At 42.0% G+C, this 15645-nt stretch overlaps 1 protein-coding gene across 11 annotated transcripts in view; it reads left to right on the top strand.

The window, feature by feature from the left end:
* mctp1a (multiple C2 domains, transmembrane 1a) overlaps positions 1-15645 on the top strand; it is a 172217-nt gene that overhangs the window by 84562 nt on the left and 72010 nt on the right. For all 11 annotated transcript variants that reach the window (XM_044025870.1, XM_044025865.1, XM_044025862.1 and 8 more), the window contains 4 exons: positions 1411-1575; positions 2296-2426; positions 2927-3113; positions 11116-11209. In XM_044025870.1, the coding sequence (XP_043881805.1) occupies positions 1411-1575; positions 2296-2426; positions 2927-3113; positions 11116-11209 (577 nt within the window). The remainder of the gene's footprint in view (positions 1-1410; positions 1576-2295; positions 2427-2926; positions 3114-11115; positions 11210-15645) is intronic.

Here is a 15645-nt window from a genome sequence, read left to right as displayed (position 1 = left end):
TGTTCAGAGTTTAATGAAATTCACCCGCAAAACAAAAGCTATGCTAATAAATTCTCCCTAACGAGGAAGGAGGAGAGAGGAAGGCAGAGCGAGGAGAGAGCGAAGGGGGAGTATTTGTTTGACAAATAAATACCCCGCTCTTTGTTTTAGTGAAGGATACTGACACGATTCAAAGAGAGGTTAAATAGGCCTGTAAGTGCACAGAAAAAAGAAAAAGAAAAAGAAAAGCCGAGTTTAAAAATATGGATCATCATCAATCTGGATTTGCAGAGCTGTCAACCTACGGCACTGCCAGATGGAAGGAGAAATTTACAGAAGTACACTGTAGCAGCATCTCGGTGGTCTAAGACAGCCTATGAATCACTCGCCCCCTTTTTCATATTTATCATATTCAAAATGTGTGTATGAGGAAGTGAAATGAACACACAGATGCAGAGTGTGAGGTTTGTCTGCAGTGAGAGGCTGATGATGATGTTTCTCAGTCACGATACAATATTATCACGACGTTTAAGTCACGATACGATGACTGTATCCTGAATATTGCGATATATATCGCGAACTGCGTCTCGCAACATCCCATTTTGCTCATAAAATTTCCATGGTTTTGGGACAGTGATCTCGTCATCAGCGAGGACAGCGCTGAAGACAGCGGGTAAACTCTGTCCACAGCGGGTAAACTCTGTCCACACATACCGCGCCATATGTCTAAAGTGAACTGGTCATGTGACCGCCCCTATGTGTAAATGCGAAAAAAAAACCGTTTCCGTTACGCTTGTGATAAACTTTTATACCGATGGGTTTTACGTAATGTACGAAATTTCTAATAACAGTTTTTTATTGCGATATTTAGGTTTTACGCATTGGAAACCCAACTACTGTCTCTCTGCTTCATCGTCACACAATCCAAAAATACCTCCAGATGTTTGATTTAAACTCTTGTCGGTGCATTTCTCAGTTCATCCTCCGGCGGTACGTCTCCATCTTCGGGCAAAATATGGCATTTGGCAACATCTAGTGGACTGAAACATCTAATTATAATTGTTTTATTCTTATACACATAAAGTTTAAAGTTTTTATTTGTAGCATCATTTAAAAAAAAAACCCCACCACACTTGGTGTCTCAACAGCGCACTGTATAGTCACTTCCTGTCTGTTTTGGTCAGGTGAGGTCACACCTTTAAGGGTCAATTTGATTACTTTAATTTTTGTCTCATCTCGTGTGTTTTGCCTCCTCCTCTCTGTGTTGTGAAAATTGTGAATTTGTCGTTGATATAGTTCACACAAGTTGGTTAATTACTGCACATTATGTGTGTGTGTGTGTGTGTATTTTGTCTGTGCATAATACCAACGCTTGTGTAAAACGTCTCTTTTACATCTGTGTGTTTGCGCGCGTGCCTGTGTCTGCTGCAGTATCAGAGTATGCGTCTGTCAGATGTGCACAGAAAAGCCCAGCTGTGGCGAGGCATAGTCAGCATCAGTCTGATCGAAGGTCGCGGCCTGCAGCCCATGGACGCCAACGGCCTCAGTGACCCTTACGTCAAATTCAGGATGGGGCACCAGAAGTACAAAAGCAAGGTAAACATCTTCATTTAGTGGACAAATGCACGTTTTGGCGACCTTGAGACAGGTCTTTTCAAAAACACACATGGATGCACGTATACTCATCGGCCACTTTATTAGGTACAGAGAACACTTGAAGAAGTGGGAGCTGCTCCTGGTGTGAATGTAAAGTCTGTCTCTGCAGCTCATCTTCTTTTAGGTTTTGATGCGTCGTGTTTTCAGAGATGATCTTCAGTTTTCTATAATTTTTCTCTTCTTTTGGACCGCTCTCTTTTAACTCAGGAGATGGTTGTGCGTGCAGGTTATCCCATTCCTTCTCCATTCTGATCAGCAGGTCGTCTTTACCATTACTACATCACTATAGAGTTCCTGTCATGTGATTGGCTCATTAGATATTTGCATTGAACAATAGAACGTTTATGTTTATCACTGATTCCTTTATAGCAAACTGAAACATAACTGTGACATTGAATTGGTCATTTGATATTTGCATGAGCAAGTAGTTGAATTGGTGTACCTAATAAAGTGGTGAGTATATGTCTTTCTTGGGACATTCCAAAATCTTTACACTTAAAGATTAACAGGAAAAACACTAGGAAAAAACATTAGAGAGCAGTGCAAACAAGGGCAATCTGACAGGGAAATGTGGCGAGCACACCTGAAAATGATTCACTGTCATTCGATGTCATGTTATGTTTGAGCCTCACGTTGACCAACAGTGCATTTGCTCCTTAGACAATGCCCAAAACACTGAACCCACAGTGGAGGGAGCAGTTTGATTTCCATCTCTATGAAGAGCAGGGAGGCTTCGTGGACATCACAGTCTGGGACAAAGACGCGGGCAAGAAGGATGACTTCATGGGAAGGTGCGGTGGTTTTCATCAGTCTTGATGAATATGCAGCGGTCTCTTGTCTTTTTTTCAGTCTGATCTGCATGCAACATCTGTTGCACGTCTGTCCATTCTGGAATAGGCATCTGTCCTCTGTGTTCCATCCTTATGTTTCTTCCATTTCATCCCTGTCAAAATAGACTTTGACAGGGAGTTGTTTCATACTCAAACCAAGGGTTTAAGAGCAGAGGATGTTGCATCATAAATATAAAGTTACATTGATTTGGTTTAAGCACAACAGCTGAATGGCAATTTTCTCATGTCCAAACAAAGCCATGTCTTTAATTTGTTCTGTATTTCCTCCTCCTATTAATCTACACAACTCCCTTGCAAATGTTGTAAACATTACAAAGTGTGGTGAAGGAGAATTCTTCTCCTTTTGCTGTGAAATATTAATCACGTTGTCCATGGTTTTGTCCACATTTTGAATAAACACTAACTCTGCACTTGTTCTATTCCACGCGTGTGTTCTCCAGGTGCACCATCGACCTGTCGCTCCTCAGTAAAGAACACACTCACAAGCTGGACATGCCGTTGGAGGAATCGGAGGGCGTACTGGTGCTGCTGGTTACGCTCACCGCGTCTGCCGCTGTCTCCATCTCGGACCTGTCCATCAACATATTGGACGACCCTCACGAGAGACACCAGATCATGCAGAGATATGTGAGTCACTTTTACTTTTGCAAGACTGTCCTTGTTTCATGTCTGCTTAGCTTCACCGCTCTTATGATGTCATCGAGCAAACGCTGTTTTTGCAGAAATCTGGGACCTGACTAAGTAATAATACGACTTCATAGTAAATAACAGCAGATAAAGTATCAGAGACAGAACTTACCCGGTAGTTCTACTGTTACAGTTCACTTTTTTTTGTTCTTTTTCAAAAAACAAGTAAAGAAAAATGCACATTCATGCTGTTAATGGGAGTTAGTTCGCCCCGATCAGCAGTAGGTGGCGTCACAGAGGAAGGATAAGAAGGCGCACCATGAAGATGTAAATATAGAGCTGTGGCCATTTTGTTCTACACATGATACGAAAAAAGAAAGGTTTTTTACCCCGAACCCTGAACATGTATTTATTTGAAGAGAATAACAACTAAATATCACATTCTTTTATTTAAAACTGCAGAAAATTGCTTCAACAGGAAGTTGCTGCACTTAATAACAAATAGTTTAATTTGATTATTGCGGTGATAGCAGAGGAATGTTGTGGTTTCCTCACGAGGACACACATTCCCCTCTTGGTGGAAATTTTGACGTTCAAACACCATCATTCTTTATTCACTGAATCTGTTTGGGTTGCACTGTTTCCTTTCACCTGTCATTGATACGCCAACTTTTCCACCCACCTGGAAGTGTGAATAAGTTTATGAGACATTAGAAGACTTGTTTTTTGGGGGCAAAAATAGAATGGTTGGGGCTGGTTCCTAATGGAAAAAGTGCCACACCAAAGTGAACGGTTCCACTTGGTGGAAACACAGCTTATGTTGAAATGATGTTGTAGTGCAAAATGACGACCTATGAAGTGGATATAAAAGGTTTACTCTGGGGCTACAGATAGCAAACACGTTTTATTTTGAAGTGATCGTACACTCGTACAAACTCTCTGCCAATAAACACTTCTACATGTTACATGTTATAATTTCCCCATACACAACTACAACCACAACAGTCTTTATGTCACTTCCTGAGTCAACATACACGGATAGATGAAGTTCTGTTGTAAAGATCACTGAGTCAGAGTGACGTGTCAAGCGCCCTCGCATATGTATCATCGGTTTTGTCATCGTTATTAAGTCAGAATTGAAAGGGAGAGCAGAGAAGTGGGAGATGCTCGGTACAAGAAGGGAAGGAAAGAAGAGATTAGAGGTCAAGGAAGGTGACGAGAACGCCCTCGTCTCCCTTGCGGGAACTGTGTGGATGAACCGTTTTTGTTTCCTGTCCCTGTGATTCACGCCACAAGGATTGTGCGGCATTTGCATCAGAGTCCTGCAGTGGTGTGTGTGTGTGTGTGTGAGTATGTGATTAATGCATGCATGTGTTTTTATTTCAGTGCAAATTGTCTTAGCTTGTTAGTCAGTTGTCACTGATCTGAGCTCAGTATTAGAGCGAACGAGAGAAAGAAAGGAAGAAAAAGAGTAAGCCCTAAGGCCCCATCTGTTCCAGAGGCCCTCCACTCAACACAATGCTTTCAGCCCGTGTCTTTGTCTTAGCCTAGTTAACCCTTCGCACCCTGTCATCCTCACTCCCCGCTACAAAGACACTCTAATGCGACTCGCACACATCATCGCAGATGCTCTCAATAGATTTCATTCACTGACAGCCTTGACATTTCTTTGCACGTCAACAAAATGTTATGAGGTGTTATTGCTGAACGCTGCAGCCACACTTGCGTCTTTCCATAGAAAATATGAGATTTGATCACTTGCTATTTTCACCTGGGACAAAAGAAATAGTACACGGATAACTTTAATTTGTAGAGGAGATCTTCCCATGAGCACCGTTTACTTCCACGTGTGGCTGAATGTGTTCAGAAGTCAGTAGCCGTGTATATGATCTGCTTTGCGTTTGTCAGTGTGTGTGTGTGTGTGTGTGTGTGTGTGTGTGTGTGTGTGTGTGTAAAGATGCACATATGTCGAGGCTCCACAGGACAAACACGGGTGCCGCGACCTACATAGCCGTGCCGGTGCCTTATTGGCTAGCTGCAGGAGGTCGATCACTTTGCTCTGCGCTGCAGCAACCGCCCAAGATCAGAGGGGGGAGCTCTAGGACCGAGACACACACATACCGTGCCTCTCCTCACAAAATGACAGCAGGGAGTAGTGTCTGTGTGTGTGTGTGTGTGTGTGTGTGTGTGTGAGTGTGTGTGTGTAATGGGGGCGAGAGGTAAAGGGTGAGGGTTGCACAGGGAAGGGAAGGCGTGTAAAATGAAAAGAAAAAGCTATTTCACCTCTCACACAACTTGCACAGATCCCGTTTTTCTGCTCGGCTGAAGCCGAGACATTTCCCTTCCTTCATCGCCTCCCGCTCCCGCTCCCCCAACCCCCCCACACACACACACTCTTTCTCCCACACCCAGCATCTCGGTCCTGCGCTCCCGTCATCCTCGACTCTTTTTCCTCTGTCGCCGCCGTGGCCCTCCTGTTATATGAAGGGATGGAGAGATAGAGGGTGAAGGGAGGTTGGGGGGGATGCTGATGGAAGGGGGCACAGCGAGGTCGGTTTGAAGACTTGAATGGTCTCTCGCTATTAACATATTTCTTTTTCCCCTCAGACTGGCTGTCTTTCTGTTGGAGAATTCAATGAAGATGTACCTTATTAAAAAAACACTGATAAGACCAAGTACCACCACTCATTTATAACAGTGCTGCTCAAAAAAACCTGCTAATCTGCTGTGTGTGTGCACGCGTGTGTGAGTGCATGTGTGTGTGTGTGTGTGTGTGTGTGTGGGTTATGTTATTATGCTCGGCCACAATTTGAATGTCTGGTATTATCAGATTGAAATCAGCTGACAAACATTTGCTGCACTACTACTCGTCACAAACACACACACACACACACACATTCTCGTTCATCATTCTTTGTGAGGACACTCATAGATGTGACGCATCCCCTTACAAATAAATGTCTTACCCTAACTCTTAAGTTTTAACACTAAAAAAGACCCTTAAAGCTCACACGTTTTATGGTCCTCACGAAGACAGACATACACACACATACACACACGCATGCAAAAACAGTAAGTACCTCTGTCAGCTATCTAATAAAGCAATGGGGGTTGGCACGTATCACGCTGTCATCAGCGCAGCTTTAAAGAGCACATACCTTCACATGCAAATGGCGGCGAGTTGAACGAGGCCATTCAAACGCCGTCCGTTTGGTCTCAGACAAACACGCGTACGAGTGATTTTTAAAGTAATGTGTAGCTCTGAGTTACACAGATTAAGGTTTTAAAATCTCAATCTCAACTATGCGTTCCTTTGACGTGCCCTTCTCAAACCCCGACTGTATGTGCACGACACAGAAAACTCCTCACGTGGTCACAGTGAGGAGTCACTGTGCTGCGTTTTGGTGGGATTATTCCCCTCATCTCAATCTGTGGCACAGATTCAGACACAGGCTGGCTGTTTTATATTATGATAGCCTTATCTGTGCACATGCCATGTGTGTATGTCTGTCAGCACTGTTCTGTGCATATGTGCACATGCATATGAATGCTCTGCCGCCGTCTCCTTTGAATGCGGCTGATGGCTGAGCTTCATGCAACGCAGTGCAACACACACCCACTCAGTGACAATTGCCTTAGATGTGCTGTTGCTCACTGTAACCTTTCTTTCATCCCTAATTACGGCTTCCAAAGGAGTAGAGAGGGACAGCGGGAGAAGGAGAAGAAGAGATTTATGCATTATGATGGCAAAGGAGCACACGCGCTAATGGCTCTTAATGGGCCGGAGGTGGCTGCAAGATGAGTGGATGAGGGGAAGGAGGACGTGGTGACCTCCACTGATGTGGTGGCACTTTATCGCCCAAACCCCCGTGTACTGTATTACACACACCTGCAGTACCTCTCCCCGCCACTCCGGTGCACTGCTGTATGTGTGAAGTGAACAAGTGAACGATCTCAACCCTGGACAGGAAGTACGTCGAGGTCCTGCACTGTCCTGTAGACCGCGTATAAAAAGTGGACATGAGTCTTCTCGCGATTTGACTGATTCCATGTCTACGTTTGAAAGTGGAAGTTCACAGGTGTCACATGACACAGACAGTCACATGGCTTCCACTCATACCTTAATTGGAGAAAAATAATCCAAAATCAACACCATGGTGTATTGAAGTTAGACCTAAAACTCAAATTAGACCATTAACTCCTCAGGGAAATGTGGGAATTAGGCATTGTTCACACAAACAGAGTTTTACTTGCAACCTGCAGTATCGCCCCCTGGTGGCTGCCCAGTAACTGTTTACAGTAATTTTTTGGGGACTGGCCACACCACAAAATAATTAAAAAAAGATACCGTAATGACAAGTATATGGACGCAAAGCTCTATTTCTCTGCTTTCCAGCATCCATCCATCCATCCATCCATCTACACCCTGGACCATAGTTTTTTCCAGTTCTGCTTAAACGTAGTAAATGTAATTATTCTAAAGCTCCAAAACCTATTTTCATTCATTCATCTTCTACCTCTTTCTCCTCCACATGAGGGTCACGGCTGACGTAGGGCGACAGGCGGGGGGGGTCACACCCTGTACAGGTCGCCAGAAACCTAATTTTGTTTAAAGTCATTTCACACATAATACCGACACGCGTACAGATACCTTTACGAAATGTTTTGCCAATAAAGCGTCTTAAATATTACACACTGGACCTTTAAGAGTGTGATGTTATTGATTAAGTGGCCGAGCATGGCATTTTCTCATTCAGTCATCGCGCTCTGCCATGACATCATGAACATTTGGTTGGTGTTGTAGCGTTCACTCTGTCATCAGATCAAATGTCCCCCTTGACTGAATATGCTGAATGTGTGTGTGTGTGTGTGTGTCACATTGTTATTTCCAGCGCTGATGAAAGGTGACACGATGCAAAGATGACAGTGAGTCATAAGGCCTCAGCGGCGACTGCGTTGATTCATGTGTGTGTTTGTGTGTCTGCGCAGTGAGACAGAGACGGGAAGAAGACGTCACAGTGACAACATGTCAATCGCTGACAGGACGGGGGTTTGTCTTATGAAAGCAAACTCTGTCCATCCCTTTATTCCCCCCCCCCTCCCCTTCTCCTCTGTCCATCCCTCCTTTTCATCTCCTGTAATGCCTGTCATTCCACCTGCGTGCTGATGGGGGTGCACAGAGACGTAAATTGAGGGGTGGGGGATTGGTTCTCGGCCTCCCTTCATCTCTCTTTCACTCTACCTGTCCGTCTGTCCGTCCACTTCATCTATTTCTGTCGATCTAAGGAGGGGATTTGAATCCTTGTGGAGGATGGGTACGTATGCATGTATGTATGCGTCTACGTACCCTCCTCCAATCATGGCTGAACCTTAAATGTCCCCTCGGGGAGAAAAGGGAGGAAGGGATGGAGAGTGTGTGATTGGTGGTGGGGGTGAAAAATATCTCTGCATCCATTTAATAGAGGAAATTTAGTCTGGTTTTCTTTGTTAGATCTCTTTGCCGTTGTCAAAATTAATGTGAATTTGGTGTATTTTTCAGTTTTACAATTAAAAGAAAATAATACGTCAACGTTGAATGTGTAAAACTCACAAATACATTCAAGAACTGTCTGATCCAGTCATTTAGAAAAATTGAACCAATAATAAAATAATTCCTCATGTTGGTAAAAAACTAAAACAGAAAAAATAATGTTTAAAGCTAATATTAAGCCACTGTCAGTTCATAGTTTATAAAAGTTTAGCAAAAGACAGGTAAACAAATATTTTTTTATTTAATAAGTTACACTACGCAATAGTGGAAATATGAATTTTGATTCTCAAAAATGATTTGTGGGTAATGTATTTATGAGGAAAATAAGTTCATTGTAACTGTATGCGAGTGTGTTTATTGTTTTCTTTTCCTCTGAAGTGCAGCATATTATTGGGGCTGACTTGGAATAGACACGTTTGAGAACTTTGCTTCTGTCTGTGTCTTTTCATTTTTTGTCTCTACATCTGCTTCTACTACTGCAGGTTCTTAGATTCAATCTTAAACCTTAAAGTGCTGCATGTAAAAGCCTTATTGGTTAAGAGGAATGTAGTCAACACTGAGATCTTATCAAAGGTTAATCTTTTTGGTTAATAAGTTAAAACACGAATGCTCCATGAAACAATTATCAATGACTTCTCGGATAGGAAAACATCTGCGACGGAGATCAGCTGATCCACGACACCTAAAGCTTTATTATGTGTCACTTTTGCTCATGTGTTCCACACAGACTAACAGCTGGTGCGTCAATATCGTGACACGCTGTAACCGTCGGAACACAAACGCCAGCACATCCAGCCGACAGTTTGCCCCCGCCGCCTTCCTCTGTCGCCTCCTCCCTGCCCTCCCTTTGACTCTTCCTCCCCTCTGTCTCTCCTCTGTGCTGCTCCTTAATAATCACAACAAGCAGCTGTATCTTCAGAGGAAATCGTGCCTTAAGATTGAGAGTCGTCCCCTCTCTCTCTCCCTCTCTCCCCGCGTACGTCTCTCTCTTTTTCACACACTCTCCCCTCTCATCTCCTTTAGAGGGCTTTTGGACAATGATATCGCAGGAAACAGGCAGAGTCTGACAGAGTTGGTAATAATGAATTAAGTCTGTAGCCTGGCCCTGACTCTGAAATTTAAATTATAATTACTCCTGTGGGGATGGAAGGGGTTATTGCCAGGGAGAGGGAAATAAATGGAAGTGAAGTGAATTTGCACTCCGCTTTTAAGACGTGCCGACATGCTACTCAGTTTTGGCCTCAGTGAAGCTTTTTCTATGCATGTGTTTATACCTGAGCGTTTGGGTGTGAACACAAGAGTTTGATGATTGTTTGTGTGTGCGCGCGCGCGCGTGTGTGTGTGTGTGTGACCGTGCCTCATGGCCCAGATCTCCACAGGTCTCCCTTTTTATTCGTCACATTTACAAACTAGTCTTCACACAGTCATCCCTCTTTCTCCCGCTTATTATAACCCGCTGCATGCAGTGTTTTCCTTTTCTCATTTTCAGACAATCACTAAGGCCTCATGGCAACTCCTGGCTGTGTATGTAAATGTTGTTGTTTTTTACGGCGTGTAAACATGCGAGAGGAGAGGAATATCAAGTGGACTTCATTTGCGAGAGGAGTGAGCTTGTTTGTCTGTCTTTTTGTTTGACTGATGTGTTATGTTTGCTTCATTTTCATTTTTTCTGCATGTGTGTGTGTGTTTCAGTACCTATATTATCACCTTATCAGTGCAATACTCTCACTTTTCTCACTTTTGTCTCTCTCATACCAGTGAAATCACATTACATGTGGATTTCATTCACAGTTTTCTGTCATATTTATCATCTTATTTTTTTATCATACATTTAATCAAATTTTATAACATACAGTATGTTTTACTTCACTAAAAATACATTAATTTTACCTCTTTATTCACGCATCTCATAAACACTTCACTAATTTTTACATCCAAGACAAAGACAATTAAAATTGCCATTAATCTTCTGTATGTTGTTCATTTTATCGTTCTACTTTCCTCCACAAGTGGCCAAATGACTAACTTATACGTTGTCAAGTTCTGTTGTTGTATAAATGTCACTAACTGATATTTACTTACTTTAAATGTTGTATTGTTGTCTTACCCATCATATTATAGTGCTGTAATTGTGCAACGTAATTCCATGTGCACTGTTCTTTCTTTTTATTTTCTTCTCGGCTCATCTTTTCCTGATTCAGTGAAGTTGTGGTGAATGTAAAAAAAACAAAAAGTGCAGAGTTAGAGAATATCTTAAGTAGGCAGCAGCAGCAGCTCTTCAGTGAAATTAAACTCGCCCATTTGTCTTCGCCGATAAATGCCAGCTCTACATTTTCACACGCGCGCTGCTAAAGGACATGTTCTACCCTTTTCCTCTCTTAATGAAATGTCAGGCTATTGACCTGTCTCTCTCTTGGATGCTAATTTGCCGCCCTCTCTGACCTTTCACCCCTGTCCCCTGTGATGTTGCAGAGCCTGTGGAGGTCGTTCCACAACCTGAAAGACGTCGGTGTGGTGCAGGTAAAGGTCATCAAGGCTGAGGGACTGATGGCAGCGGATGTCACAGGTAAGATGGTGTGACCCCCGAGGTCAAACTACAGGTTGGAAACCTCTGTGGTTCTCATACACGGTGTCAGACGTTGGACCCAGTTCAGACCTGGTATTAACATCCGTCCGCAGTGATTCGATCGCCACTGTGTCCTGAATGAGTCTTCAGATCACACAACCACACTTGGAGGTGGCCGGAAGACGCATGTGGACACATTTTAAGCTGCGTAAAGACGATTACATCCTGATTTGACAGACGCGAGGCGTTCAATCGCTCCATCGATCAGTCATTTTATGTTGTGTACTTAGTCAACAACAATCAAGGACAGATCTGGGGATTGCTCAGCTCGACTCGGTCCTCTGTCCTCTTTTAGTACGTGCTCTGATGAGGTTCAAAGCGAGCTGATCTGAAACTATGTGACGTGGACAGACTGCCGGGTCACTGCCTGGTCGGAGTGTCGTCACTGGAGACTCATGCAGGACGTATTTAGGACTGCCTGCATGTGATCTGATCACTGAGGATGGATGTTTTTAATAATCTGAACTGGGCATTATATACTTATGTGCTTAAAGGTCATGTGACAAATCAATTAAATGTCTCCTCTTAGAGGGTTTACAGCATGTGAAGCTAAGAGGAGCAGCTAATGAGATGCATTCAAAGACACTGGTAATATGACTATTAGTGTTAGGGCCACATTTAAAAAAGTTTCAAAAAGAGAAAGAAGAAATTCTGAGATTAAAGTCACTTGAATTTACATGTGGAGCATCTTAAAGATGCATTCAAGGAACCTCTTAAAGTTGACCACTTTTGCAAACACACATGCAGTACAGCACCTTAATGCTCACCGGATACTGCCTCCTTGTGGTAACCGTTGTGCCACAAATTTGGGGAAGAAAGATTCACTTCTATCACGGCAGTTTACTGAAAAATGTCCTGATTGACCTTTTAAATAAAAGGAGCATTCATGCACATCCATACCGATAGGTGACACTATCAATTACAAGTGCTTTAAATAACTTTACCTGTGTTTGTGATTGTAGACATTGAACAATTTCTGCGGTGCCTTTTCCTCCACCAGCAATCGGCCATAAATCTAACCAAAGATAAAGTCAGGGTGTAATTTAGTTTTAAGGGATGATCCTGTGTGTGTGTGTGTGTGTGTGTGTGTGCACGCGTATCCTCAGAGAGAGTTAAAGTCTACTTTGTGCAGGTCACTAAATTTGTCTCTACATTTTTAGAAAAAGACGCCGCATGCTCATTTGAATAATAGAGAAAAAGTATACATTTGAACCAACAAATCTCTCTCCCCCCCTCCCCCTCCTCCCCCTACCTCCTTTTCTCTGCTCGCTCTCTCTGAATCCTCCATTCTCCATTAATTCTTACTTTTAATTAGGTCTGCAGTGGACAGGCCTAGTTTTTCACTCTGTATTATCTAGTAGAAAGAGGGGAAAAGTGTGTGTGTGCGTGTGTGTGTGAGAGTGTGGAGTTTTTCTCCATTTGAAGCAGCCTCAGTCCCATTAGCCCGTACAGAGTGGAGCTGGTTGATTTGGGTTATTGCGAGGTGTGACCGGAGTGCAGGGCTAATGGCTCTTGTATTTCATTTCGGAGCAGAAATTTGCTCCATGACCTCGTTGTAGAGCTCATCATTCAGTCTGAGCTTTGTGGATCTTTGTTTTTTTTTTTTAAATAAAAAAATCAAAAATGAAAAGTAAAGGTGTGGAAATGCACGGAAATGTCCACTGGCTGTTTGTTTGATTTCCACCGTCGTCTCTGCCGGCTTGACATGGTCGTAGAGAACATTGTCTTTACAGCCTGTGGTGGTGATTTTTCAAACGTGCTTCACTTCAGAGTGAATGTTTTACATAGAAGCTACTACAGCTGTAAACAGACAACAACAAAGTTCTCATATTTCATGTATTTGTTTGGTATTTGTTTTCAGAATTGTGACACAGGACCAGTTTTACTTTGACTTTACCTTAAGCTCTTATTTTGTGTGTGAAATTAAAACACTGAACTCTGAAAGACAACATGGGAAACGTCCTTTGGTTTCACATTTGTCACTTTACATATTCAGTGAAATCTGAGATGGAGACACTCCAATTACAGTGACTTAATTTGTGTTTATATTCGGAATAAACAGTTAATCATTTTCAAATCACAATGTAAAGCAATGCAACGGCTGACATGTAACTGTCTTATTAGGACTGTTCTGTGTTCTTTGCCAATTTGAAAATGGAATACATACATGTTAGCAACAATTCACATATTTTTGTGCTTATTTTAACCATAAAATGACCAGAAAATGTCCTGTGAGTAATTGCTTTTGCCCTTTTTTCCAGAATAACTTAAAATATCTGGCAGTTAATTTACAATTAACTGCATGTTAAAATAGTGTATTAACAATTTAGAATGAAGAAAAACAAAACGTTTTATTGAGCAACACCAGATTTTGGTTGTTGAATTTGAAATTTGAACAGTATAAAACATATTTAAAATAACATTTGTTTTGAGTTTTTGTCTCAATGTCTGAAAACAGGCCAAAAAATGGAAACGTATGTACACACGTTTGTACAACTCTCTCCTCTCTGGCGACAAAGACGCTGATTCGCCGGCTTCGTGAAATTACCTTAATAACCACATGTTTCAGCTTTCAGAAACCGTTGGAATTTTTCCGATGGCACAAACCGTTGTGTAATTACGGTAACGCAAAGTGAGCTTACGCAAACGTGTCGTCGGTGTTAAAGGTTTCCCACACTTGCAGCTATTGTAGTTCATATTTTAGACATTATCTAATGTGGCAGTGCTCCATCTTGTGTCAAAACGCAGTTAATCTTGAATCGTTTGACTTATAACTCGTCGCAAATCAAACTGCATTTGTCAGCCCTAATTCCTATATGGTCTATGAAACCCTTGTTTCATTAGGTTTCACATTATTGTCATCAGATATGGAAATATTCCCTCATGTTCCACAGAGAATGGGATTTTGTCAGTCAGTCAAAACTCTCAAAAACAACACAAACACACAAGCAAAGAGACTTTTCAGACGGCTTATTCATGCTGTGAGTCCAGTGCTGTGTGTGTGTGTGTGTGTGTGTGTGTGTGCGCGCGCCACTGGCAGAAACAATAGCTCAGTGAGAGCCGTGTAAGAGCCCTCAACGCGTGAACACTCTATTTTAACATCCCAGACCCAGAGAGGGTCAGGAGCAAGGTGAGAGAGAAACAGGCGGACAGACAAACAGACGCACAGAGAGCGAGGAAGGGAGAGGAGGTCAGTGAGAGAGTTCACCATCTCTCTCTCTCTCTCCCCCATTCATCCTGTCTGTCTCCTCTCCTGTCTCTCTCTCTCTCTCTCGCTCTAATTGAAGTGTTTTTGTGGAGTAGCTCTTCTCCAGCCCGAGTGGGATAACTGAAAATAGTCTCTAAAACCAACAATCCCTTTTGTCCGCCTGCTCTTGTCCCTCTGAGTGGCTGCTCTACAGTTGGAACATTTCAGCAGGACACACACACACAGCAGCATCACACACTCTTTTTCAGTAAACTGTTGATTTCCGTGTGGAGAGAATACTGTGGATTATATTATTATGCAAAGACAAATTTGTATGCTTTTGTCACAAGTCCACTGTATCACGATACTTGGCTGCTGATTTGATTTTATGGAAGAGTATTAATGAAAAAGCATGAATTCTGAGATTAAAGTCAGAATTCTGAGAAAAAAGCCAGAATATTGAGGAAAAAAAAGTTCTGAGAAAAAAGTCATAATTCTGACCTTAATCTCAGAATCCTGACTTTGCGGTTTTATTTTTCTCTTTCTTTCAAAAAGTTTCACGTGGCCCGAACACTCTTCCGTATAAATCTTAACATGTGCAACATGTGTGTGGGATTTCTAAAGTGTGGGCCCCCCAGTGGACTGTGGAGGTACTGCAAATAAATACATTTTTAAATTTCAGTTTTGTAAATAGCTGTAAAATATATATGATACATTTTTAAGAAATACTAAAACAAATCCATTTACGTTATGTGTTATTTATACATATATATATATATAAATAAACATATATGTATATATATCTATATATATATATATACATATACATATATATATGACATTATCTGCTATACTTAATTTGTTCATTTTAATAAGTAAATAGTTATTTGTGTTGATGGATAATTATGCACTTTGTTGTGAAGCTAAACCTTTCAGTAGGACATGGAGTCCAGCTGTATAAGTAAGTGGACTGATTATTAATCATGTCACATGTTCACATGAAAACAATTATTGGTCCTAGTCCTAGTGTGTTGATCAGAGTTGTGGGTTTGGATTTTATTCGATTTTAAAGTGAGCCCTGACACTCTTCACTTTGTGAATGGCTGCCTGAACTGTTACATTGATTGACATACACTGAGGCCAAGTAGGAAAATAAGGTTTGTGTTGTAGCTTTGCCAACTCAGTGTTG

Source organism: Solea senegalensis, linkage group LG5, assembly GCF_019176455.1.
Source record: "Solea senegalensis isolate Sse05_10M linkage group LG5, IFAPA_SoseM_1, whole genome shotgun sequence".
In the NCBI taxonomy this organism is placed as follows: Eukaryota; Metazoa; Chordata; class Actinopteri; order Pleuronectiformes; family Soleidae; genus Solea; species Solea senegalensis.
The sequence above is the reverse complement of the archived record's forward strand: the minus strand, read 5'-3'. Positions and strand labels throughout refer to the sequence as shown.